At 41.0% G+C, this 22,651-nt stretch overlaps 1 protein-coding gene across 3 annotated transcripts in view; it reads left to right on the plus strand.

Annotated features, from left to right (window-relative positions):
• MFSD2B (MFSD2 lysolipid transporter B, sphingolipid) overlaps positions 1–22,200 on the plus strand; it is a 36,575-nt gene extending 14,375 nt beyond the window's left edge. For 2 of the 3 annotated variants that reach the window (XM_067294353.1, XM_067294354.1), the window contains 9 exons: positions 3,455–3,633; positions 6,868–6,958; positions 7,056–7,177; positions 9,614–9,697; positions 11,109–11,189; positions 15,432–15,541; positions 16,773–16,916; positions 19,031–19,207; positions 20,277–22,200. In XM_067294353.1, the coding sequence (XP_067150454.1) occupies positions 3,455–3,633; positions 6,868–6,958; positions 7,056–7,177; positions 9,614–9,697; positions 11,109–11,189; positions 15,432–15,541; positions 16,773–16,916; positions 19,031–19,207; positions 20,277–20,334 (1,046 nt within the window). In that variant the 3' untranslated portion in view covers positions 20,335–22,200. The remainder of the gene's footprint in view (positions 1–3,454; positions 3,634–6,867; positions 6,959–7,055; positions 7,178–9,613; positions 9,698–11,108; positions 11,190–15,431; positions 15,542–16,772; positions 16,917–19,030; positions 19,208–20,276) is intronic. The other variant, XM_067294355.1, reaches the window with a different exon arrangement.
• Positions 22,201–22,651: the final 451 nt, after the last annotated feature.

Genomic DNA, 22,651 nt, shown 5'->3' on the forward strand with positions numbered 1-22,651 from the left:
TTTCTCTGAAAAATATGCCAGATCTCAAAGAACCGAGGTAGTTAACCTCATCAAAAGGGGAGAGTAATTTTGTGTGCATGTTCACACCAACCAAAATCTCTCTTATTTCATCAGTGTCTATTTAATTCTAACATGTGCCAGGTATTTCAAGGAAAGATCTTGTAAAATGACCACCACTCTGACTGTATAAGCTAAAAGAATGAGGGCTTCCAGACTGTATTTCTGGCTCTTCATCAAGCAAAACTAGACAGAGTTTTACCTCGAAGCAAATCAATCAGGGAAAAAGAAGTGCAATGAAAATATTTTCAAGCTTTCCTGTATAGATCATCAATAGCATGTAAGAACAGTTTCTTCCCTTCCTCCTCTCTTCAGCTTTGTTCTCATGCCTTCCTCATTATGTAACTGTTATCTGTCATGGCCACCAGCATTAAACAAGGTAAAGGGAAAAGACTTCTTAAATGCCACATAAAAGACTTTTCTAGGTCTTAACTTGTTCTTTGGTGTTGCTTTAGACTAACTTGTAATTTTTTTCTTGCGTCTATTTTCTCTTCCTGGCAAGAGCTCTTTTTTCTTCCATTAGTCCTTCTAACCCTCAACGTACTTGCTTGAGTAAGTTGAAAACAAAACCGTAGAGGCACAGTGTTATGGCCGAAAATTCTAAAAAATCATGTCAGAAATTCTAGATATAATACTCCCTAAGCATCCCAATCCCTTCCCAGCCACATGGAACATATGTAATTTGCATTATTATCAACTATCTTGAGAGAAAGCCTGGGCTAGCAGTCAGAGGAAAGGGCTAAACAGCAAGAGATTCCAGTTGTGTTACACTCCTTGGCACTGACACTGTATTCTGAGTCATCTGGCCTAAATTCTAACTAAATCCATGTACCTGGTGTCTTCTATTGTTTCATTTTATGTCTTCAGAGGCTGTGATCCAAATAAATGTGCTTTCCTATCTGCTAGTCCCCTGTAATGCCTCACAGGCATGTGGAGTATGTGGTCATAAATGGTGTTGAGCTCCACGGCTGAGAGGTGCTATGCATTTATAGTGTCATTTTATTGTTCAGGAAAGGGTTTAACTTTTGAGTGTAGTTATTCTGCTAAGCCAAGTTATGGTCGTGGAGTAATTTTGACTTTTTAAATTTTGGTGGTTTTGTCAATTTTGCAATTATATTTGTTTGGAGCCAAGTTTTCCTGTGATGGTTATGATTATGTGACAATTTTTGTGTGGATTTTTTTTTTTTTAACAAGGCCTTTCTTAAACTCTCATCTCTTGCCTCTCTTTGGGTTTCATAGAGAATTCTTCTTGTCGATAGACTTTCTTGGATGGAATCAGTTGTTCAGGCATTTCTTCAACTATTTAAAGAAAAACATCTGTGTAATATGAAGTGATATTTTAAAAAAGGTTGGGATTAGAGGTTCCACTACCCTCTACTGGAGATAAGTAAAACTGTTTGTTATAAATTTTTGCCCTGCTCCTTACTCTAAATGCATGGTAGAGATACTGCATTCCAAAGGTGTTTTAGTTGTACTTACTTTCTAGGCAAAATAGAATCTGCTTCAAGGTAGGAACTGCTTCCTGAAGGATCTGTTTTCTCAATTCAGGTGGAAAGTAACACATTATAAATACTGAGTGCACAAGAACCTTGAAATCTGCCTGTTTCTTGGTGCGTGCTACTTCTTAGACAGTAAGATTTGGTAATGGGTGTGCTTCCATTGCTTGTAATGCTGTTTCTGAGCTTTTTTCTATGCAGGCACTTGGTAGAATGCAGATGTGGTGTCCCAGATAAAGTTATAAACGTGTAGGTGGTGGTCTCAGCTGCGCTGCCTTTGCACTGCGTAGTCTGCAGTTTGGGTGCTCTGCAATGCCCATGTGAGACTGGATTGTGGCCAAACACTTTCGATCAGGTTGAGGCTAGGATTTCTGCCATCAGCCAGCACTTTTATGTGGATACACTGAACTTTAACACTGCTAGTCAGATTAGGTGTGAGATTTGGGGAAGAAGCGTGTTTTATTTTGTTCTGTTTTTGCCCCTCGGTTTATATTTATGTAACATGAAGCCTCAGATCTTCCATTCAGAAGCATTCTCTGTTTGGGAACATATTAGCAGTTACTAAAATGATCCAAGACTCCTAGGAAGCCTCATTTTCCTTTGCCTCATTTATCTTCCATGGCTGCTTCTGGCCCCTGTTACTGCGCTGTCTGAACTCCTCACAATTTCTGTGTATTGCCCTCTTGTGAGGTGGAGAAGTACTGTCCCCTTACACGGATACAAAATGGATCCAAGGACACCTAGGAAGGCTGTGACAGAGGAAGGAACTTGAGTGAACCTGAACCTAGGGGCTTTTGAAACATTTCTCACTTCCCAGGAGCGTATGATAACCACCAGGGCACAACTTGCCCTGGAGCCACCAGTGAGTTGATGCATGTCATGGGGCCGGTGAGAGAGAATAATTAAAAAGAGGCCTGATGTTTAGGACAACGAGAAGACTATTCCCTAAGAAGGAGGGAGCGTTGGACCCTGTTCCTAATCCATTCATGCATTTGATGCTATAAACCTTTATGCAAAATTCATCGGTAGTCCTTGGAGCTAGGACAGGAATTGGTTTATCCGCTTGTGATGGGAATGCTGCGTATGGACATATCGCTTGGCAACAGGAGCAGGAGGCTTGAGATCTGTCAGTGTGAGAAAGGTCTAGAACCCAAATTACCACTAGACTGCGACTAGCCGCCTTGCTGACCAATCTCGAGTACGCGGAGCATGAGCTGGGTACCCATGTTTAGATCTTTGCATTCCTTCCTTGTTTGGTGGTACTGGTGAGTGAGTGATCTGAATCATTCTCTGAGGTCGAGGTGCCTAGTCCTGCGTGATGATGGCTTCAGGCAGTTGAGAGCAGCATCTGCTGTTTTCAAGAGCTTTACAGCTGTATTATTTCCAGCATAAGCCTGAGCTAAGTATCATTTCATTTTACAGTTGGAAAAACAAGAGGTCTGAGCAGATAAGTGGCTAGCAAACTGTTTCACAGAGCTACTGTCAAATCCAAGATAAAAAGTCTGATGTGGTGGCTCCTGTTCCTGCTTTGGAAAAATGGCATTCAACATTTAAAGTGTAGTTCAGCTGTGGTCCTCTAGGTGAAAGGTTTCTATGCTATCCCCTTGCCGCTCTGAATCCCAGTCGCATATACCGCGCAGCCTCTATGAAAGAGGCTCTTCTGTAGAGTCTTCTAAAAGCTGAACAGAAAATAAGTGGCAAAACTGACCTTCTTTGATACTATTCTGTTACTGACCTTTCAGTTCTTCTGTTTTCCATATTGCTTTTTCTGCTTGTTCCCTATAAAACAAAATTGCGTTGCTTTTAAGAGGTTGTTCTTTAGTGAGATAAATGAGCGGACTTGTGAACAGTGGAGAAATGAAGTTTTCTTCCTCAATGCACGTTTGTGCTTCCTTCTGAAGGAATGACCATGGAGGTGCTTGGGACCTTGATTGGAGCTGCACTCCAGGGGCAAATTGTGGCCAGTGCTCATGTCTCTCATCACTGCACCATGAATCTCTCTGTAAACACAGCCAGCCATTTCATCTCCCTGCATGACGCTCCCAGCTTTCCTGAGCCCTTAGACCCCTTGTCTCATCAAGTAAGTGTCCCTGGGCGCACGCTAACATCACTTGGGAAGAGGGGCTTGGGGGGAGCTGGACTGGGAAACTGCCATAAGCAGGGCTGCTCCTCTCAGTGGCTGTGCCATTCGATAGCTGACTAAAGTGTCTGTGAAACTGCTTGTTAGGTAACTTCTAGTGTGTGTTTTAACAAGCCACAAAACAACATCCCTTCTTCGTTTTTAGCTTCTAGTGGGCATTAGCTCAAAGCAGAAAACTAGTGTGCTATTACAGCTGTGCGAATTGTGGAGAGGAGCAGCTGGGAGAGCTGTGGAGTAGGCTGAAGTTTGTTGCTTTATGTTATAATCACCACCTTCCACTTTCGCATCTCCTGAATGGCATTCAAGGGAAAAAACACATGATTTTGATTTATTTTCTTTATATCTAACCACGTGTGTTTTTCTGTCCTTTTTGAGGTAGGAGAGACATGGAGGAAGGAGCATGACAATGAGCTGAATATCAAGTAGTTTTTTCTTTGAAAAAAATAGCAAAGATGTGTATCCTAAACTAGCCAAAGTTTGTAGGTAGAAGTAGTATCTTTCATTAAACTAGCTACCAAGACTAGGAAAAAAAGGACAAGCTTTTAGACACACAAACGTTTTTCAGATCTTTTTCTGTTTCGAACCTGAAGAACTGGCAGTGTGCCTGAAAGGTTGCCTGCTTTTTTCCAGCTATATGGGTTGGTTTAATTAAAGATATTACCTTGTCCTACAAATCTAGTTTTGGTTATATCCTTAGAACATCATTCCTACAACTTTAACACTAGCTCAGTTTTGCAAACTTACTAAATCAATTGTTAAAAAGAAATGTTTCTTTGAATCTGTGTTTATTTCTTTTGTTTTCCTCATTTTACTTCCTTATTTACATGCAGGTGTGTACTCATTTGCTGTCAGGTTTTGCTGTTTGTTTGTTTTGTGGGTTTTTTTGTTGTTTTCTCCTCTCCCACTGTTGTGTCAGCCTCTCCTGTTTTGTAGGTGAGTAGTAACCCATGGATGAGAACGGCCTGGATTACGGTGTCCAACCGTTGTCCCATGGGTAAGGTTCTGTTCACTGCTTGTTTGCTACTGCCCTTTCTCCCAAAGAGCCCTCAGGCATGGGCAGAGGCCATAGTGTCAATGAACTGCTCTGGAAACCCTCCCCAGACCTACCACCCTGTTTTGTGAGGACCACAGTCTTTTGCCTTTGACATGACCTGGCACCAGTTTGGTTGTATTATGGGAGTGTGCGTGGCCACTGAGTTGCATGGGGGAGCTGCTGGCATGGCATGACAGGGCACTTGCCTCTTCTTCACACGACAAAGAGTGTGCACCTAACTGGTTGACTGACAGGAGATGCTGAATGTTGGTTGTAGGACTGAGGGACATAAAGTTAGAAGTTGAGGCAGGGCTAGGTTAAAGTACCTCCATCAGCCTCAGTTAAAAAAAAAAAAAAAAAGGAAGTTAGAGGATGCCAAATCTTGATTGCTCATGTATGAGCCTGACCTTTTTTGTCACAAGGAGTGATTCTTACGTTGCTGTAGGGCACACCGTGTTTAAAAGCAGACCTTACGAGTGATTGCTCGTTTGCTCATTATTAGAGAAAGGAAATGGAAGAAAATGATTATTTTGCATCTGAAGTTGTTTCTGTATAGGACTTTCAACTGAAATGCACAGTTAAGGGAGTGGATCTTTCCTAGCAGAAACCAAGCATGGACGAAGCATACGGTTTGTAAATGGGCTAACAAATTTTGTTTAGGGTCAGAGAATCCCATTTGGCCTGTCGTGAATAGCCTTAATAATTTGAGTGGACAAAGCTCAAATTACTCTTAACCAAGCCCTGTGAAAGAAAGCCTTTAATTCAGTTGCTTTGAGAAGAAATTTTGAGGTAAACAAATTAACTAATGAATAGGTACAAAAATTATAATTCACAATAAATCCTTTACTTATCCTTTTTTTCTGCTTCTTCTGTCCTGGCTAGGCTGCTTCTGAGGCTGAAATTACCTCGTTTAAGTGAATTCAGGTATCTGCACTATACTGCAATCTTAGTCAACACGACTCGTAACATGTAGTATAAATTACTCTGTGATTTAATTTATAGCTCAGACATCAAAAAAAACCCTTTATCCCAAATAAAGAATAGCACTGCATTCATTTATTTCACCATGTCCCTTTCTGAAATGTAATTATCTTACAAAAGTTGCTGTCTTGAACATTGTCTAAACTTAAGTGGTTCATATAACTAATTTTGCATCTGTACTAAATGACCTTATATTTGACAGTACATTCTTGTAATTACATGCCCATTTTCCAGCTGGTTCCTAAATTTATAATCCTGTCATTTGCAGCATATTAATGAGAACTTGGAATTAAATTTTCCTATCAAATAATCAGTGCGTCACAAAGCTCTATATCCAGCACTTACTTATCTTTTGTAACACAGTATAAATTATTACAGAATACTAAATCAAAATGTAATTTTAAAGCTTACCTCAAGAATCAGTGTAATCAGAGTCTGAAGTAGTAAATGTGATTTGATGGTGCAGGAAGTATCCTTTGGAAGGTTTGTTCCCTAATAGAAAGCAGAGGTTTCTTAGTTTGCTTGAGTATTTCATTAAGCATCTGGAAGAATAAGCATGTGACGTACCATATTCTCAAAGTATTGTCCTGAAAGTAAGCATGTTTTCTAAATTCATTAAAACCTGAAGTAAGATTTTATTATCGCTATGTATCAGTTCAGTAACTGTAGTAATTATATTTACGTTGGTACTGAGGCCTTTTCTGTCTAGCATGAAGATACTCATTGCAGTCTATAGCTAGATTAACTGGATTTAGAAAAATTTGGAACCATTCTGTGGATGCTGCACGTTTCTGATAAACGACTGTATATCTACAGCTAGTCTCAACATAAACAAGCTTTTAAGCATGTTCTGGTTACTGACACAGTAGTCCTTTTGTTCACAGCTTTTTTTCTTTTTTTTCTTTCTTTCTTTCCTTTTTTTTTTTTTTTTTTTTGCTGGAAGTATATACTTATGTGCCCTGGACTTATCCTGAAGTAGCTGTTTATAAATGAATCGCAGAAATGAAAATTTTTCAGATAGGTAAAAGACAGACAGCTGGCAGTATGAAGAGGGGCAGTTCTTCAATTACAGAAGACTCACCAAAAAGAGACTGAAATTTTCCATAATGCCTTGTCATTCTCCTGTCATAATTTCAAATATGTCTTTTTTCTTTTCAAAGGCAAAGGTTTATATGATTGCAGCAGGGGTTATAGTAGGTGTGTATCTTCTTGGAATTGTCATTTTTTTCCTTGGAGTAAAGGAAAAAGATGGTAAGATACATTTACGTATGCCTAAATTTTAATAATAATTTTTTCATATTTAGCTCTGGAAAATGTTATTTTATTTTATTTTTTCTGCTCCTCTTAGATCCTTACGCCTTAACTTCAGACAGAGCAATTCCTTTTTGTAAGGGGCTTCGACTCACCATGAAGCACGGTCCATATGTGAAACTTACAGTTTCATTTCTTCTCATCTCGACAGCAGTTCAGGTAACTTCAGACTCTCTAAGTCTGTTCGCTGGCCTCGTTCCAGTCCCAGCCTGGGAGAGTCTGCAGCGGCTAGAATGCAAATAACCTTTGGCTTGTGACTCGAGGTGGTGATCTAGGGAGGGCAGTGCCTTCCCCTACAAGTCAGTAGGGAACCAGGACCCTTCTTTGGTGCCTGGGGTCCAGTGCAGCTGGAGATGATTCCTTCAAATGAGAAGGAAAACCAAAGTCCTGACTGTTTAAAGATGGCTTTTTTCGTAAAAGGTGAGGAGCTAGTGCCGGTGACCCAGACTGGGTCATTATATGCTGTCCATCTACAGTCTCCTGTGGTTTCAGTTGCTCAGAGAATGCTTTTTCTCTTCTCCCTGTTCTTCTCTATAGTGTGTGCAGCTTTAGGCCACTGCGCTTCTCCTTTGCATGGGTGACTGTTCTCTAACAGTGGCTGAACTGGTTCTTATGGAGTATTTTGTGATGGAGGGCGTTAGGTCAGAGTAAAAAGATGTTCAGACTCAGGGGCAGGAAGTCTTAACTGTTTCAGAGATAGGTAGAGCTAATTTTCGAATCAGGACCTACAGTCGAGTGTGGCCTTCCCAAAATGATGTTGTATGTCGTCCCACAGAGAGATGCTGCAGAAAAGCTTGAAGCAATTCAATAGGAAACCCTTAGTCCAGTGGTCATTTTAAAGCAGGATTTTTTGAGTTACGTTCAACTCATTAAAAATGTGTTTATAATGTGACCCTTTCCCTATGTACCCATCAGTTCAAGTTGGCTTTGTTTTGGAAAGCATATAATATCCATGTTTTCATCACCAGACTGTTAGTCACATGAACTATTGATCTCAATGAGCACCAGGACAGAGGGCAAGAACTGGGTATGTGAGAGAGCAGTGCTGTGCTCACCAGCAATCCTGGTGGATTAGTAATTTCCAAAGAAGAACTGCCATTCCCTTCCATACACCTAGTTGTGTTTATAGCAAAAACTGTTTAAAAGTCTGTTTGCCAAAGAAGCATCAGAGTTTCCTGTTGGCCTGAATTTGGGCACAGCTGGTAAGGCCATCTTTTATTGTATCGGTCAGTCCTTGCTGGAAGGCCCAAGAAAGAGAAACAATAGCAGAAGCATTTCTGCTCGCATGTGGGAGCTGCAAGCGCTTTGAGCAACAGTAGAGACAGGGAGAAGATGAAAGCAGGTCCCTTGTGGTCCAGGCCATTCCAACTCTCATGTAGTCAATAAGGGTATGGCCCACATATGGTTGGTGGCAGCCAACTACTTCTGACAACACCTGGAGAGGAAGAGATGTTCTCTTAGTCCAAATCTCTCTATTTTTCTTCTTGTAAAGGCTGAAGGGAAGGTGTGAGGGCAGGCAGAAGCTGGAAATACTGTGGCTCCAGTTCAGCTAGAACGTGCAACCCTTGCTGTTGTCATCTGGGGAGGGGGGACAGACCCAGTGGGTTTTGGTGAGTGGATTGCTAATGAGAAAAGGAATAGGCTAAGGATGCATTGGCCATAATCCTGGAGAGTGATGGTCTATATCTGAAATAAAGGTGGAGTAAGCTGGGCCAGAAGCTAGGGAAGGCTTTGGTGGTGATGGAGGAGGGATATATTTTGGGGCCTAATTTGTATACAGATGATGGCTGCTTATAATCTACAAGCCCACAAAGGAACAAGAGTTGGTCATGCTGCTGTGGCATGAGTATTAAATCCTCCTCTGTCGGTCCACTTGTTCAGAGTTGCCAGAGTTGGGCTTGAACCAGAATCTGATGTTGAGAATCCCCCTGAGTTCTGCCAAAGCATGGATGCTTGTTCTGCAGCCTGATCTCTCACTATAAAAGAAATGGGCCAGCTCCTCCCATCAACTGAGTACTCAGACTTGTGGAGATTTCTGACCCAAAGCTGCACTCCACAGCCAAGCTTTTATACAAAACCAGCATTTAGCTGCTTTACTACAGGAAGTTGGCATGAGAGGTAATTCCAGCTGAAGAGTAACTTGTTTCGGAGTCAGAGCTTCTAGTAAAAGATTTATGGCATTGTTGTGGAAAAAGAGGAACAATTTCTTACAATAGTCTGCAGCTGTGACTGTGACAATGACACAAGGCAAGCTTACAACACAGGACAGAGAGCCTTGAGACAGAATCCTCTCAGAAGCCAGTTCCTGTCTTCATCATTATGCCTCATTAGGAGCATGGTTTTCCTCTTGCTTACCCCAATTTTACCTGCACGTTACTCCAATGATAGCAGGAGAGTTACTGCATCTTTAAATTGTTGCAAATTAGGGAAGACTGGAACTCCCAAATCCTGCATTCAACAAATCAGTCACCAAGTATGTTTGGCAAGTATGGAGTGTAACGTCCTTTTGCCTTTTTTCTTCTTCCCTTCCTTCCCCATTCCCCCCACCCCCTTCCTTTTTTTTTGTGCCATCACCAAATGTCTTCAATTCACCAGCTGGAGCAGAGCAACTTTGTCCTATTCTGCACACATGCAGCTGATCTCCACAATCACTTCCAGTATTTAGTGGTTACCATCTTGGTGAGTTGTCTCTCTTCTCTCCCATATTTTTATGTGATAGCTGAATTTCACTGTGTTTTTTGGCACAAATTTAGCAGAAGACAGGAAGAATTTTGTGTGTGGACAGAGTTGTAAGATGCTACACCATCTTTTGCAGTGTTTGTTTGAAATAAATGTGGTGTTCCCTACTGCAACTTTTAAAGAATTAATGCCTTGGAGCTTTTAATATCTTCCTTGTTGCTTTTACCCATGAGTCACTTTCCACTCCTATAAAAGGCAAAAGTTGTTGTCAGAAAGGAGGTCTGGAATTTTAGTTCCTGTTTCCCTTTCCCCAGCCTGATATGCAGACAATTAAATAACTTTCCCGTGTGCACTCATACACATGAGCCTTCTAGGCCAGGCAGCTTGCAAGGATAAATATTTAAAATAACCAGAGACATGAAGATTCCTGTCTAGAATGATTGGCAGTGTGATAAAAAGACGTTTTCACCAAACCCTTTTTCTTGACACTCAAAGGTGGGATTCTGCTCTGCCTAGGTGATACTTATAACTCAATTACACACTGCTCCTGTAATGCATGCTTTACTTTGTTAGTAGAAAACTGCAGTTTTCAGACTTCTGACCAAAGTCCTCTTATAACAAGTGGAAAGTTTCATGCTGGATGTTTATCTGCTGCATATTTTAATGGTTTGTGTACACTTTGTCTAGCATATAGAATACTGCAGCAGTCATTTTCAGGGGAGCTGCTGCCTGATTCCTGACCTGTTTGGCACAGCAACTTTGTGTAATCATTTTAGGGGAACTTCATTTCCACTTCTTGGCCCCGTCCTCCCACCATCTCTACCCTTGTTGATTCTTCCTTTCCCACATTGATCTTTTCCAATGATTAAAACCAAAAAGTTGACAACAAAGGATGACTCTTGAATATCTTGAGGCTCTACAAGTAGTGGACACTAATGAGAGAGAGAAGACAGTACAATTAAAGACAGTACAAAGCGGAATATAACTGTAATAATGAGGTGACATTTGAATTTAGGTCAATTGCAAAACTGTCATTAGTAGCAGTTCTCCAGTGTTTGGTACTATGTCGTGTGAAGTTGTTGCTCTTACCAGGTGAGTAGTACAGTCTACAGTATGGTAATGTTGACTGTAAGTGAATATTTCTCTTACAGGTTTTTTCCTGAGCATGTAGCATGAGATATATATACTACCTAAGAAGTGTATCTTGTGCCCCAGCTTTCTTTCTGTATAGTGGGATAGGGCTTAACTCAATTATCATGAGTCAGGCTTCAGATCTTGAGGCAAAGGGCTTCAGCACAAAGTATGGCTATTTGCAGTAGGCTTGGATTTTAATGACTGTGCCATGTAGCTCTAGTATTTCATATATGTATTTAATTTAGTATATATATGTATAATTTTTCATCAATTCTAGGTATCAGCAGCTGTGAGCATTCCTTTCTGGCAAAAGATTCTGCAGCGATTTGGCAAGAAGTGTGCAGCATGTGGGATTTCGGTAAGCAAATCCTCAGGGGAAAAAAAATCTGCTTGTGCTCACATAATGTGACAATTGGAGCCTCTTCAGGAGCTGTTTCAAATGCTTGTAACCTCGAGCTGCAAGAAATTTGTTTAGTTTCAGAGTCTGTTTTAAATTATTATACTACATTTCACACAGAATCCGAGTTTTCAAGAAAACTTTTGAGAAATAGCCTGATGCTGAAGGGAGATCTCAGCTTCTTTAAGAATCTGAACAAGCTCTGCATTTCACTGCTGTCATAGAGGTGAACCCCAACAAAATTTTATAGGTTCAGATCCATGTTGCTTCAGGTGGAAAGATTATCTGTTGTACAAGGCTTGTATATGGTTCTCAGCTGACCAAATTTGTCATTTGGTCACAGAGGGGAGAGAAGTGTGTTCCATATTCTTCTCTAAAAAACTAAGCAGATGGGGGAGCCCACATCCCTGTGAGCAGAGATGGACAGTTATTAGTGAGGTATAAGAAAAAGGTGACCTACCTGAGAAAAGAAGTTTAGTTTAACTTTGGCACAGATCTGCAAAGCCAGCTCAGCGAGCCTGCCCTGGTCTCTGATGGATCATTTTAAGTCCCTCAGTGCAGACAGGAGCAATTTTCCGTCATCATCCTCAGTGAGTCATTGTGTAGGTCTGTTCCTCCCCATTTTCCCCTGTTTACTTTTAATTGCTCATGAAAGAGGAAAGAAAGAAATTGGCTGCTTTGTGCACAAACAAGCACAAGGACTTGGAAAATCCAGCCTGAGGCTATGTATTGAAATCTGAACAACTCCAAAAAGCTTGGGTCTGGTGACAGTTGCTGAATATAATGGAATAGCTAGTAGAATAGTTAGTTTTTGAAATAAAAATCTGTCTGTTGGAATGACTTCCACAGAATCAGAAGTAGTTTTAAAACGTAAGTTCCAAATATGCTGAATCGTTAGGTGTTCTGAAGCGAGCGTCTGGAATCCGCATCTAAGTCCCATCCTCCTTTCTTTTTACCACTTGAGCAAAGAGAATTGCCAAAAGCAATGTTGGACCATTGAGGGAATGCAAATTTCCTCCTCAGGAAATTTCCTCCCCTGCCTACTCAACTAAGAAAAATGCTTTCTTCAACTACCTTGGCTGTATAAATTCAGTTTAACATGACTGGAAAGTCTCTCAGCACCTCTGTAAATGTGGTTTAACTTAATTTTGCAGTTCAGTTGCTTCACTGTATTATGATCTAAGTGGGGGCTGGACTGAAAAAAACCACCTCTTTATTTCACCTTGTAGACATTTCTCAAGGGATTGTGAATGCTTCCTGTGTGCTCAGTGGTGGATTTTGTGTCTGGCAATACATCACAGGGGCTTCCTCTACTACCACCTTGTGTGATCTGTACAGATAATCTGTCCTCTCTTACTGTGGAATAAAATCACGTCATTCAAAGGTCCTATGTTTGTGTCACTGGAGAATGTTCTTCTGGGAGGGAGGGGAGCGGGAGAAAACAGTTTTCTCCAAAACCTTATTCAGGTTTCAAGGTAAAGATATAATCTGAAAATTAGTTTTCTGAAAAGTTTAACACTGCTGCAAAATCATTTTCCCTTGTAAAGCAGTTCTGTGTCAAGGAGACCCCTTAAGTGTGTAGAGGCAGAGTAGATGGACAGCAGTAGTCTTGGATTCCTACCACTAGCATTGCTCCCTTTTCAGCCATTCCCCTACAAGAGATGACCAATGGTCTAAGTATTTACTAAGTATTTAAACTTCCTGGAAGTTTAGCCTAAACTCCCTGGAAATACAGGGTCATACCCAAGTAGGAACCTTGACAGCATCCTTCCCATGACTGGGTTGGTGCACAGGCTAAAATGTTTCTCTTCTGCTTTTTTTGCTTCTGCTACCATATGCTTCGTTGCATTGAGGTTGCCTGCTCTGACCTCATAAGGCAAAGTTATTTGGTGACTGGAAGTGGAGTTGCCAAGAGAAATCTTAAGAAGTGGAACAGCTCAGTCCTTTGCCCTTCTCTTTTCTGAATAGTTGGTTTGGTTTGTGGGTTGGGCAAGATGTTTAAAAATGGAAGATCTCTCTGTCTTGCGCTTGAGTGTTAAAGATTCTTGGAGATATTTTGTGTGTGTCTGTGCGTTTGGCTATTATTTGCGGGCCTAAATTTGCTATGCAAGAAACCTCACAGTCCTAGTTTCCGTCCTAGCCAGTACTAGCTTTCAACTATGGGTTTTGGAGGATTTAGTGTTAAAAAAAATAGAAATCTTTTGTCTCCTCACACATTTCACACATGCACAATTACCTGCTTGCCCTCTGTCAGCACTGTTCAGCATGGAGACATGCCCTTGGATGAATACTGGCCATGCAGCCCCCTTGCCACTCTCCCATCCCCATTTCTGCCATACATCCTAGCTGCATCTTCTCCTCACCTGCCCTTCGTGTGTCCAGCAATGTGCTACACAGGTCAGCACCACCCTCAGTATCCCAGTAGGGTCCCCTGCTGTAGTGCTGCCGGTGGATGAATGGAAGACACGTGGTCACTATAGGATGTCATTTTTTATAACTTGCAATGCAGCAACCCTGCGTCTAGGGAGCAAAGTGCCAATACAAGAGTATTTTTTGCTTTACAAGTAGGAAAGAATGAGATGCATTAGCTGTTTATTGCCACAGGAACACTGCCCCCATGACTGCACTGCCGTCGCATGAGTGAGACTTTAGGGCATTGTAGCCTCAGTCCTGTAGGTCGTGCTTCTCTTTCAGTAGAAAATTACAATTACAGTGATTATTATTATTGATCTAGAATTTTGTGCAAGTGCTTTGGTTTCTGAGTGGGTGCCCCATGTGGAGCATAAACGAGTCATAAAGTTTCTTATAGGCAACATAAAATCTTGTATTGCTGGAGTGCTCTCTTGTGGTGAAATAACGATTTTGCCACAACACTGGCCTAATGCAAAGATAATCTGTCTGTGCTAGGAACTTGCAGTCAGGAAAGGTTATTTTCTGCCTTCTTAGGTTAAAAGCAAATGACTTAGATGGGAAATGCATTTAAAACATAAACATAATGGATTAGACTCCAAGACTCCCAGAATCAGTTCTCTTGCAGAACTGTAAATAGCAGTGCTTAGGGGAATCACTCTCTGTGAAAGCTCTGCACATACTCGCAGCTTGGGAGCTGAGGGTATAGAGGATTGAAACACTTAATGTTAAACTAATCCCACATCACTAAAAAGCCCTGTAGGTAAGCCGCTGGTTCTGGATTCTGCATGTGCTGTGGCTGTGCCTCACAGGCATGGGAGATGGAGCATGGGATGGGTACAGGACAGCTGCCTGTATGCATTTAATCAGCATTTAAAATAGTGGATTTTTCAGTTCTGTGAGCCCTTTGCCTCAAGCTGAAGTTAAGGAAATCTGGTGGATTTAAGTACTGCCAGTAAACAAATCCTGAGCATCCCAAATTAGGTTAGTTTTGAGGCTAGCCTTCATGACCTGTGCACTGCAGTGAGCGCGTCTAGGTGTGTGGAGCGGGAGTAAGCCACGCTGCCTTCCCAGCGTTAGTTAGTAGCTGACTATCTAGATTGCTTTAAAGCAGACATTGACAGTGAAGGTGTAACTAAACTCTTCTTCATTCAAAACTTGATTTGACCTGTGAAATAGGATATTTACAGTTTAAAATGACCATTAAGCCCCTGTCGCTCCCCCTGAAATGTAGTGTGCTGACATTTCAAGGCTTTGTCTCTAATAGGAAATTAAATAGTGCCACTGGCCTAGACCTAGTAACTGGAGTTTGGTCATGTCTGTTATTAAATTGTCAGAAAAATCTTAGCACAGGCTGATTAACAATCTCCCAAGAAATATCTGGACATAGTTTGGGAACTAGCCCGCTTCAGGGACTCTTCACAGTAGACATTTATATGGTGACTCTTCTTTTGGAAACTGTGAGAGTTTAGCTGTATGAATTGGCAAGGATCTGCCAGTTGGCTTCAGGGCTGATGAACAGATCCTTAGGACTGTTTAAATCACTAGTGCAGTTATAGACCTAATACTGCTAACAGAGAAGGCGGTAACACTGCTTGACCTATTTTTCTCTGATTCTTCTGGATAGTCAAACCAGGTAGGAAATGCCATTTCACCAAAATAGGTGAGGCGTTAGGCTTTTCTGTGTGCAAACTGTCATGTCACAACGCAGTCGGATATTTTGAAGGGAACCATCTATACACCATTAAATGCTGTGTACTGTAAGTAATATGTACTGTTTTTCTTCTTCCTCAGTGGATGATCCCTTTTGCAGTCATGCTGGTCACCATTCCAGACCTGATCTTGGCGTATTTTGTTGCCTTTGTCTCGGGCCTGAGCATTGCAGCATCTCTGCTGTTGCCATGGTAGGAGAATTTTGCATTTGGTGTGGGGAAGGGGCATGTCTGCGCACATGGGTGTACTGCATGGAGATCGCTTCTGAAAGAGGCAGAATCTGGCAACAGTCACTTCACCCGAGAATCTGTTTCTGCTTTTAAGATTGAGGCTGTTCGTGATGAAGTGTGCTTTTTGTACATAAGATAATTTAGAGGAAGCAATAATCTAAGTAGCCAAAGAACTTGTGATAACAGTAAATTAGTTGTTTATGTTTGGTTTCTAACAGGACACTTGGTTTTCTACAGGAATGATGAAGTCGGATATTGCACACAAATCAATTAATGCTGAGCAATTAAGAACATAGCAGAGGAAATGTAAAGCAAGCTATGTATCCCTGCTGAGCAATCCTGTGGTACAGATCAAATGCAGGAGTGTACCGCAAGGATATGGGTAAAAGAAACTGAGAATTCAAGGTCCTTGGCTCTTGATAACAGAAAATATGTGGGGAAAAAAACTACTCAAGAAGGAGCAGGGTGGGAGATTTCTTCTCTATAGGAAATAATTACTGTTTGCATCAAATTGACCAGAAAGCAAGACTGTTGTTGAAAGCGCTGTTTTGCATTCCTCAGTCGTACAGTTCCCTGAAAACTGTGAAACTCCAAGAGATCAGGGAAATAGAGTTTAAGGCAGGCTGTCAGACTACATGAACTTTTCTGCACACAGGGTCAAAAATCCCTTTTTTCTAACAGTAAATCATGAAATGTTTTGAAAATAAAATGTCAATTTACAGTTGACTTTTGAGCTGCTTCCATTCTGATTCCCTATGACCAAAATCAGTCTCTGAAGGAGGGAAAATGGGCCCCATTGGTTTCTGAAAATTGTTTTGTTAGCTTGTCAAAAGAGTTATTTCAGAACAAGACTACTCAGAGATTCAGAGTCCCTTGAAATCCAAGAAACATTTTTTTATTTTCTTTTTTTAATATTACAACTTTTGCTTGAAGTGAAAGTCAGTCTAAAGTCACCTCCCAGCAAGTGTTTGACAGGTTGGTTTTTTTTAGCTTGTAATCTGTGGCTGTGCATTTCTTACAAGGATTTTTGTCCTCCTGTCAAGCAGGAGGACTTTTTGAATTGGATTCTCTCATATGCATAATTAATTACATCAATCAAATCTAAAAAAAAAACAAAAAAAACCTTCCAGTAAGTTTAGACATTGAGAAGGGATTTTGGCTTAAGGTTTGCTCTTATCTTGCTCATCTCTAGGTCAATGCTGCCTGATGTTGTTGATAACTTTCGCCTGCAGAATCCTCACAGAAAAGGACATGAAACCATTTTCTATTCTTCTTATGTTTTCTTTACCAAGATGTCAACGGGAATTGGCTTAGGAATTTCTGCAGCAGGCCTGGAGTAAGTAATATTGTGTTTCCACTTAGTCTCTCTACGCTGAAAGTGTTATGAGGTCCTTTATCCTGTGGGTTTAATTGCCTTTTTCCATGTGCCTGAATGTGCTGGCAGCTCTAGTTGGCTGAACACTAAACATAGGATTGTCATCATCTAGGCCACACTGATGAGCATTAAGTCACTTACCCTAGCATGTTTCAGTTCAGAAATACCTGAATTCCTGTTAGATTTTCTTTTTTCCAAATTAATCATGTAAATTTTAGTGGCTTATATGAATAAAGAATTGAACATAAAAGTTTAGCAGGTGCTGATACACCTGCTGATACAACTGTTTCGCCCAGTCCCTGTTGCATCTGGATTGGGTTATATCCATGAGCTTTTAAGTCGTTACACAGGTTGGAGTGCTTTCAGGGGGCCTAGTGGCCTGTTCAGCACTAAAAGGATTGCTGATTCCTTCATGAATTTAGGAGACTGGACCCTGAGCAGAGCGTCAGGAATAGAAATTTCCTCACAGCTCTGCCCATGACCTAGAGCCTGTCAATCTGGAGGATGCTTTGTGTTCTCCTCCTGCTGTTTGCCTTGTCTGTTCCGACAAGAAAGGCAGGTTGGGAAAAAGGTCAACTGTCTCCCGCCTGGCATTGGTATGTGACCTAGCAGAAAGGACTTTTGCCGGCAGCTGTCAGGATTCAGCAGATGTAGGGCACACGAGCACTCAAAGAATGGTTAGAATTCAGGCTGTCTACAGGACTGTTTAGCCCTTGGCTCGAAGTTGGGTTTTAGTAAACAGAATCTTTTGCTTCAGTGCCTTCAGCCAAAGTTGCCAGCTAACAGGCAGTGCTTGGCTGAACATGTTTGACTCAGGAGCTTTGGATACTTACTGCTAACACCCTCACGTGCAAAAGGCTTTTTTTTGACAAAAGTTTTGACCAACGTTATTAAGTGTGGAGGTTAGAAATTGCTTTGCAAATTGATGAAGAGGACCACGCAGCTGGACAGCTCTTCTGGATAGGTGTTTGAAAAGAAGTAATCTTCACCACCAGGAACCTCTAATCTATTCTCTGTGTGTGCAGGTAGTTTTTAAATTTTCCTTTGTTGAGATTAGTTTATCTGCAGCAGAATATCAGATCCCAGACTCTAGCCATGATTAAATTGCCTGCCATTACTGCTGTGGTTTGAAAACTGAAGAACCAAAATGACAGAAGGAAGGCTGAGTGAGGCCTACTCCGTAAACCACTCCTGGCTGTTCCTGTAACAAACCGTGACAAAATTTGGAAAAGATGCTAGAATACCTTTTCCCTCCCCCAAAATAAACAAAACCAAGTTTCCCTGTTTTTACTGACTATTTAGGAAGAGCTTCAAACAAACAAACAAACAAACTACTTTTCACCAATTAGCTCCATTCCATTCCAGTTAGCGCCCAGTATTTTGCCAAAGTGGGAGAATGCAGAATACGGAGTGATGGCAAATGAGCTGCAGCTTTCGTAGGTTTATCTTCAGAGGGAAACAAACTCATTCCACAAATTGGGGATGGGAATTCAAGTATATCAGCAGTTGTAGGACTGTGTGGAGTCCCTGAATCAACAAAGTGGAAGTGTGTACCTTGAGTAAATTTGTCTTTGTTGAGCAGAATGCTTAAGTGTGTGTTTAATTTGAAGTTAAGTATTCCGGCTGAAATTGGTCAGATTATTTGCATACTTCTAAAGCTGAGTCTAAATGATTTATTGAAAATTAATAGGAATCACATATCAAAACAATCTCCTTAAATGGGATTCCATGCTCCTCTTAATACTTAAATGCTATATAGTAGTAATGAATAAATACTGAGGTAATGCAGTTATCTGAAAGAGAGCGCAAAGATGAGATTGGGATAAATGGACAAAGCCTCCAAGCCCTATTGAAATTTTTGGGTAATTCCATGTTGACATCACTGTGATTATAGGAGACACCAACAAGATTTGAAATGTGGGAGAAAAAAAGAAAAGAGAGATGTAGAAAGAAATGGGAGAAAAGTCTTAATGTGTGTTGGGGGAAAGGGAGTGACTTGGGAAGGGGGTCTTAAGAAGAGCAAATGTCTTTTACATTTGGACATATGCACGCCACTATTATTTCTATTTGTTTAGGTTTACTGGATACAAGCCAGGTATATGTAAACAATCCAGTGATGTGATCCTCACGCTGAAAATCCTCATTGGAGCAGTCCCTGCTATCCTCATCATTGTAGGTTTATTTATACTTCTCTTCTACCCAATCACAGAAGAAAGTCGGAAAGAAACAAAGCTTGCACTTGAGGTGTTAAGGTAGGTTTGAACTAGCAGCAAACTGCTGTAACACCAGCACAGCAGCTCATAGACATGCCAGGAAAAAATTACTAGCTACTAAATCACATCTCTGTATTCCTTAAAACAAAACAAAGCAACACATCTCTTGATTAGCTGAATTATTAACTGAGTACAACCATTGCATGCTCCAGTGTCTTACTTCTGTAGTGTAATACTACCTTGCTTAGAGGACCATATATATGTTATATCAGATATATCAGCTGCTGTGTTTTACTTTTCCTCTAGGGTGGTGCACGAAGCACTATTGTTATAGTGTTTCAAGTCAGAAGTAAAGAATATTCTGTCCAGATTAATTTCCTGGAGAAAATGTGAATAGTTATGACTTACTTGTAAATAGAAGAAAATGGAATTCTTGAAAGCATTGTTGGTGTTTCTGGCACATGGGAAATGTCCAAACCATTTTGAGGAGCAGGAAGGAAAGAGAGAAAAATACAGGAAAGCTTTGAGCAGTCTTGTCTTTCTTTTTCCTCTCCTTTTCCCTCCTTCCCTCTCTGTCCCTCTCCCAAGAAAACCTTGTCTAGCTCAAAATCATCCACCTCTGACAAATGAAGCCCCACTATACTAAGAACACACAGAAGACTACTCTGTAGACCAGTCTATGCTAGTAGATTGATGGATTAAATGGTAGACTATGTCTGTCTTGTTTTTATCATCACAAATTGCTAGACTTGGAAATGGATTGAAATGCTAAGGGAATAATTCCAGTGCTTAAACATGGATATCTGGGACCATTTCATTGCCCTAAGGTATCCAAAATACCTTCATGGGGCTAGCTGATGTGACACAGGGCTTCTGAGACACTGGCTGCTTTCTTAAGTGGCAGCTGCAGACCAGAGGGGACAGGCTAAGAGGTCTAAAATGGAACTGGGTCTCTCTGTTTAGGTACTGTAGTCGCTGCCTGTAACAACCACATCTTGCTAGTGATTCTCAGTTGTCTTTGTTGTTTGAGAATGCCAAGCTGTAGCCTGTTCAGTTAGTAATAAAATACAGAAGTCTGCTCACATATGATTTGTTCTGCTTTTTACAGAAGGAACCATAAAAGCACAGAAAACCTTGATGAACACGGAGAGGACACCTTGGTGTGAAAGCTCTGAATGCAATGACTTTCCAAACTCAGCCTCACATCCCACACACAAATTCTCTGAGCATCTTCTGGGTCACTTCCCTGCTCTTGTTTTGTCACAAAGGATAAAGGATGGTTCTGATACAGTCAGTGATGAATTCAAGAGAGGACAGTAACCACTCAGTATATACATAACTTCATGCACTGTTCTAAAATAGACATTACAAATGTTCAGGAATAGTATATAAGCTATTGAAGTTTTGGGGGTTTTTTTTATGATAATGCAAAGCCAAGATCTTGTGGCTACAGGAGGTTCTATGGACTTAGGCGTTAAGGGAAAATAATGTAAATGGGATGTACTGGGCAAATTTTAACTCAGTGGGATACATCCTTCTGACCTGAACTGACTGTAATCTTTGCTAGAAAGGGTAGTCTTCATCACCTCTGCTGACTAATTCCTGTGTGATATCTTTCACCCTCAGAGGCTGGGGTGGTTTTCAGACATAATCTCTACATTTAAATTGCACACTAGTATGTTTGGAAAGCACTTTGGAATCCTGAAATGTGCTACATAAAGTTAGGATTTAGTTTCTTTTGAAATGAAGCAAACCACAGATGCAGACGTGTTTTGAGAATTTTTCTCACAAAGAGTTATTCTGAAAGAGATTTTGATGCAATTTAACTTTATAGATTTTATGTGAAACATAAGCTTACATTTCCAGTTACTGTTGATCTGGAGATCCTTGTTTGACACCTTTAAACTGGTCTTTGCCAGAATGTGAGTACTTGACATTTTCAAAAATGACATCTCCAGTCAAAGTACCCCAAATCAGTAGTCCTTTCCAAAAAATTAACCTATGCAGTATGAATTTCCGCAACTTTGGCCTTAAGCAATCATGGTACTCATCCATTTCTCATGTGGTGTAGGCTCTCTGCCTCACAAAACACCAAAGCATGGCTGTCAGTCTCCGCTCGCGCACAGTGTTTTATAATAACGAGGCCACATCTGACTTGTAAATGGTGATTTTTTTCAGCCAGGGTTTTCACTGTGCATTAGATACCTCAACTGAAACCTCATTTCTACTATGATTCACACTGCAGAACACATTTTGTAGATAAAAGAAACAGCTAACTTCAGGCACTTTCTGGGGCATTTAAGTTCAGGCTCCAGCCACTGAGCTTTTTCGGTAGCCAGTGGAGAGACCGAGCAGCTGATTCCCATACTGATACCCCAGCGGCTGATTCAAAGCACGAGCTAAAATGACGAGGCTCTGAACACAGATATCTGAAGTTGGAGGGGAGAGTGATGAATCCAAGAGTTGAAGGCTCGTTAATGTAAGGCAATTAGTGTAGCACAAGACAAGAAACAAATGTGCAGCACACTGGCTTCTCTGTATCAATACAGGGGGTGTCTTTATGTTGTACCAGAAGGGCCTTTAGAGGGACGGCTTGCTGCTGTTTGGGAGCACTTGCTGGAGGCGTCACCAGAGGCAGTTACCACAAACAGTTTGCTCCAGGCCATCTGGGAAGTGACTGATGGTGCTGGGACTGGAAGCTGGGAAGGCTTTCACAGAAGGATGTTGTGAAGTAAAATCAGTGCATCCACTGGGTGTCTCATTAAGTTTAATAATGAAACCTTTTCAGGCAAGTTTGAAGTCTAAGGCCTAATGAGCTGTCCTAATTGAGCAAAGCACTTAAGCCTGAGTGAGCTTTTAAGGCTGTATTTTGGTGCTCCTGACTGGAGTGTGGGGGGGTGAAAGAGTTAACTATGTTTAAGACTTCTGCTGAATTGATACCTAAGGCTGTTTTTTTAGTTTCAGTCTTGAAAAAACAAGGTTTGTATGCCTGGGGCATCTGTGTTTGCAACAATAAATAAGTCTGTTTACAATTTTGAGTCTGGTAGAACTTGCGATAACAGGTATACTGCATTTTGAAACGAGTATGTTAAGTGGTAATGTACTACATAGCTCAAAACTCCACAGCAAACAAACTTTGGGGTTGGATTTATTCTGTAACATTTGTGCTTTTCTGGATAGTCTTCTTTAGAAAGAAAAACAGATGTCCCTGTAAAGGCTATTATTATTATTTTTTAATAGGTTAGATTTTCAGCTGCTATAAACCTGTAGCTGCATGGCAGTAGATCTATGTCAGTTTACGTAAGCCGAATATCTAACCTGGTGATAAAAGGATTGCAGAAACTATCAGCTGGGGCTGACTGGAGTGTCTTGCAAGTGGTGTAAGACATTCTTTCTAGAGCAGTTGTGCAGTTGCTTGTAAACTGCACAACACCCAGCTGACTTCAGGCTCTAGCAGGGTAAACGTGGTAGATTCTAAACTCT

The sequence above is a fragment of the Apteryx mantelli genome, chromosome 3 (assembly GCF_036417845.1).
Source record: "Apteryx mantelli isolate bAptMan1 chromosome 3, bAptMan1.hap1, whole genome shotgun sequence".
In the NCBI taxonomy this organism is placed as follows: Eukaryota; Metazoa; Chordata; class Aves; order Apterygiformes; family Apterygidae; genus Apteryx; species Apteryx mantelli.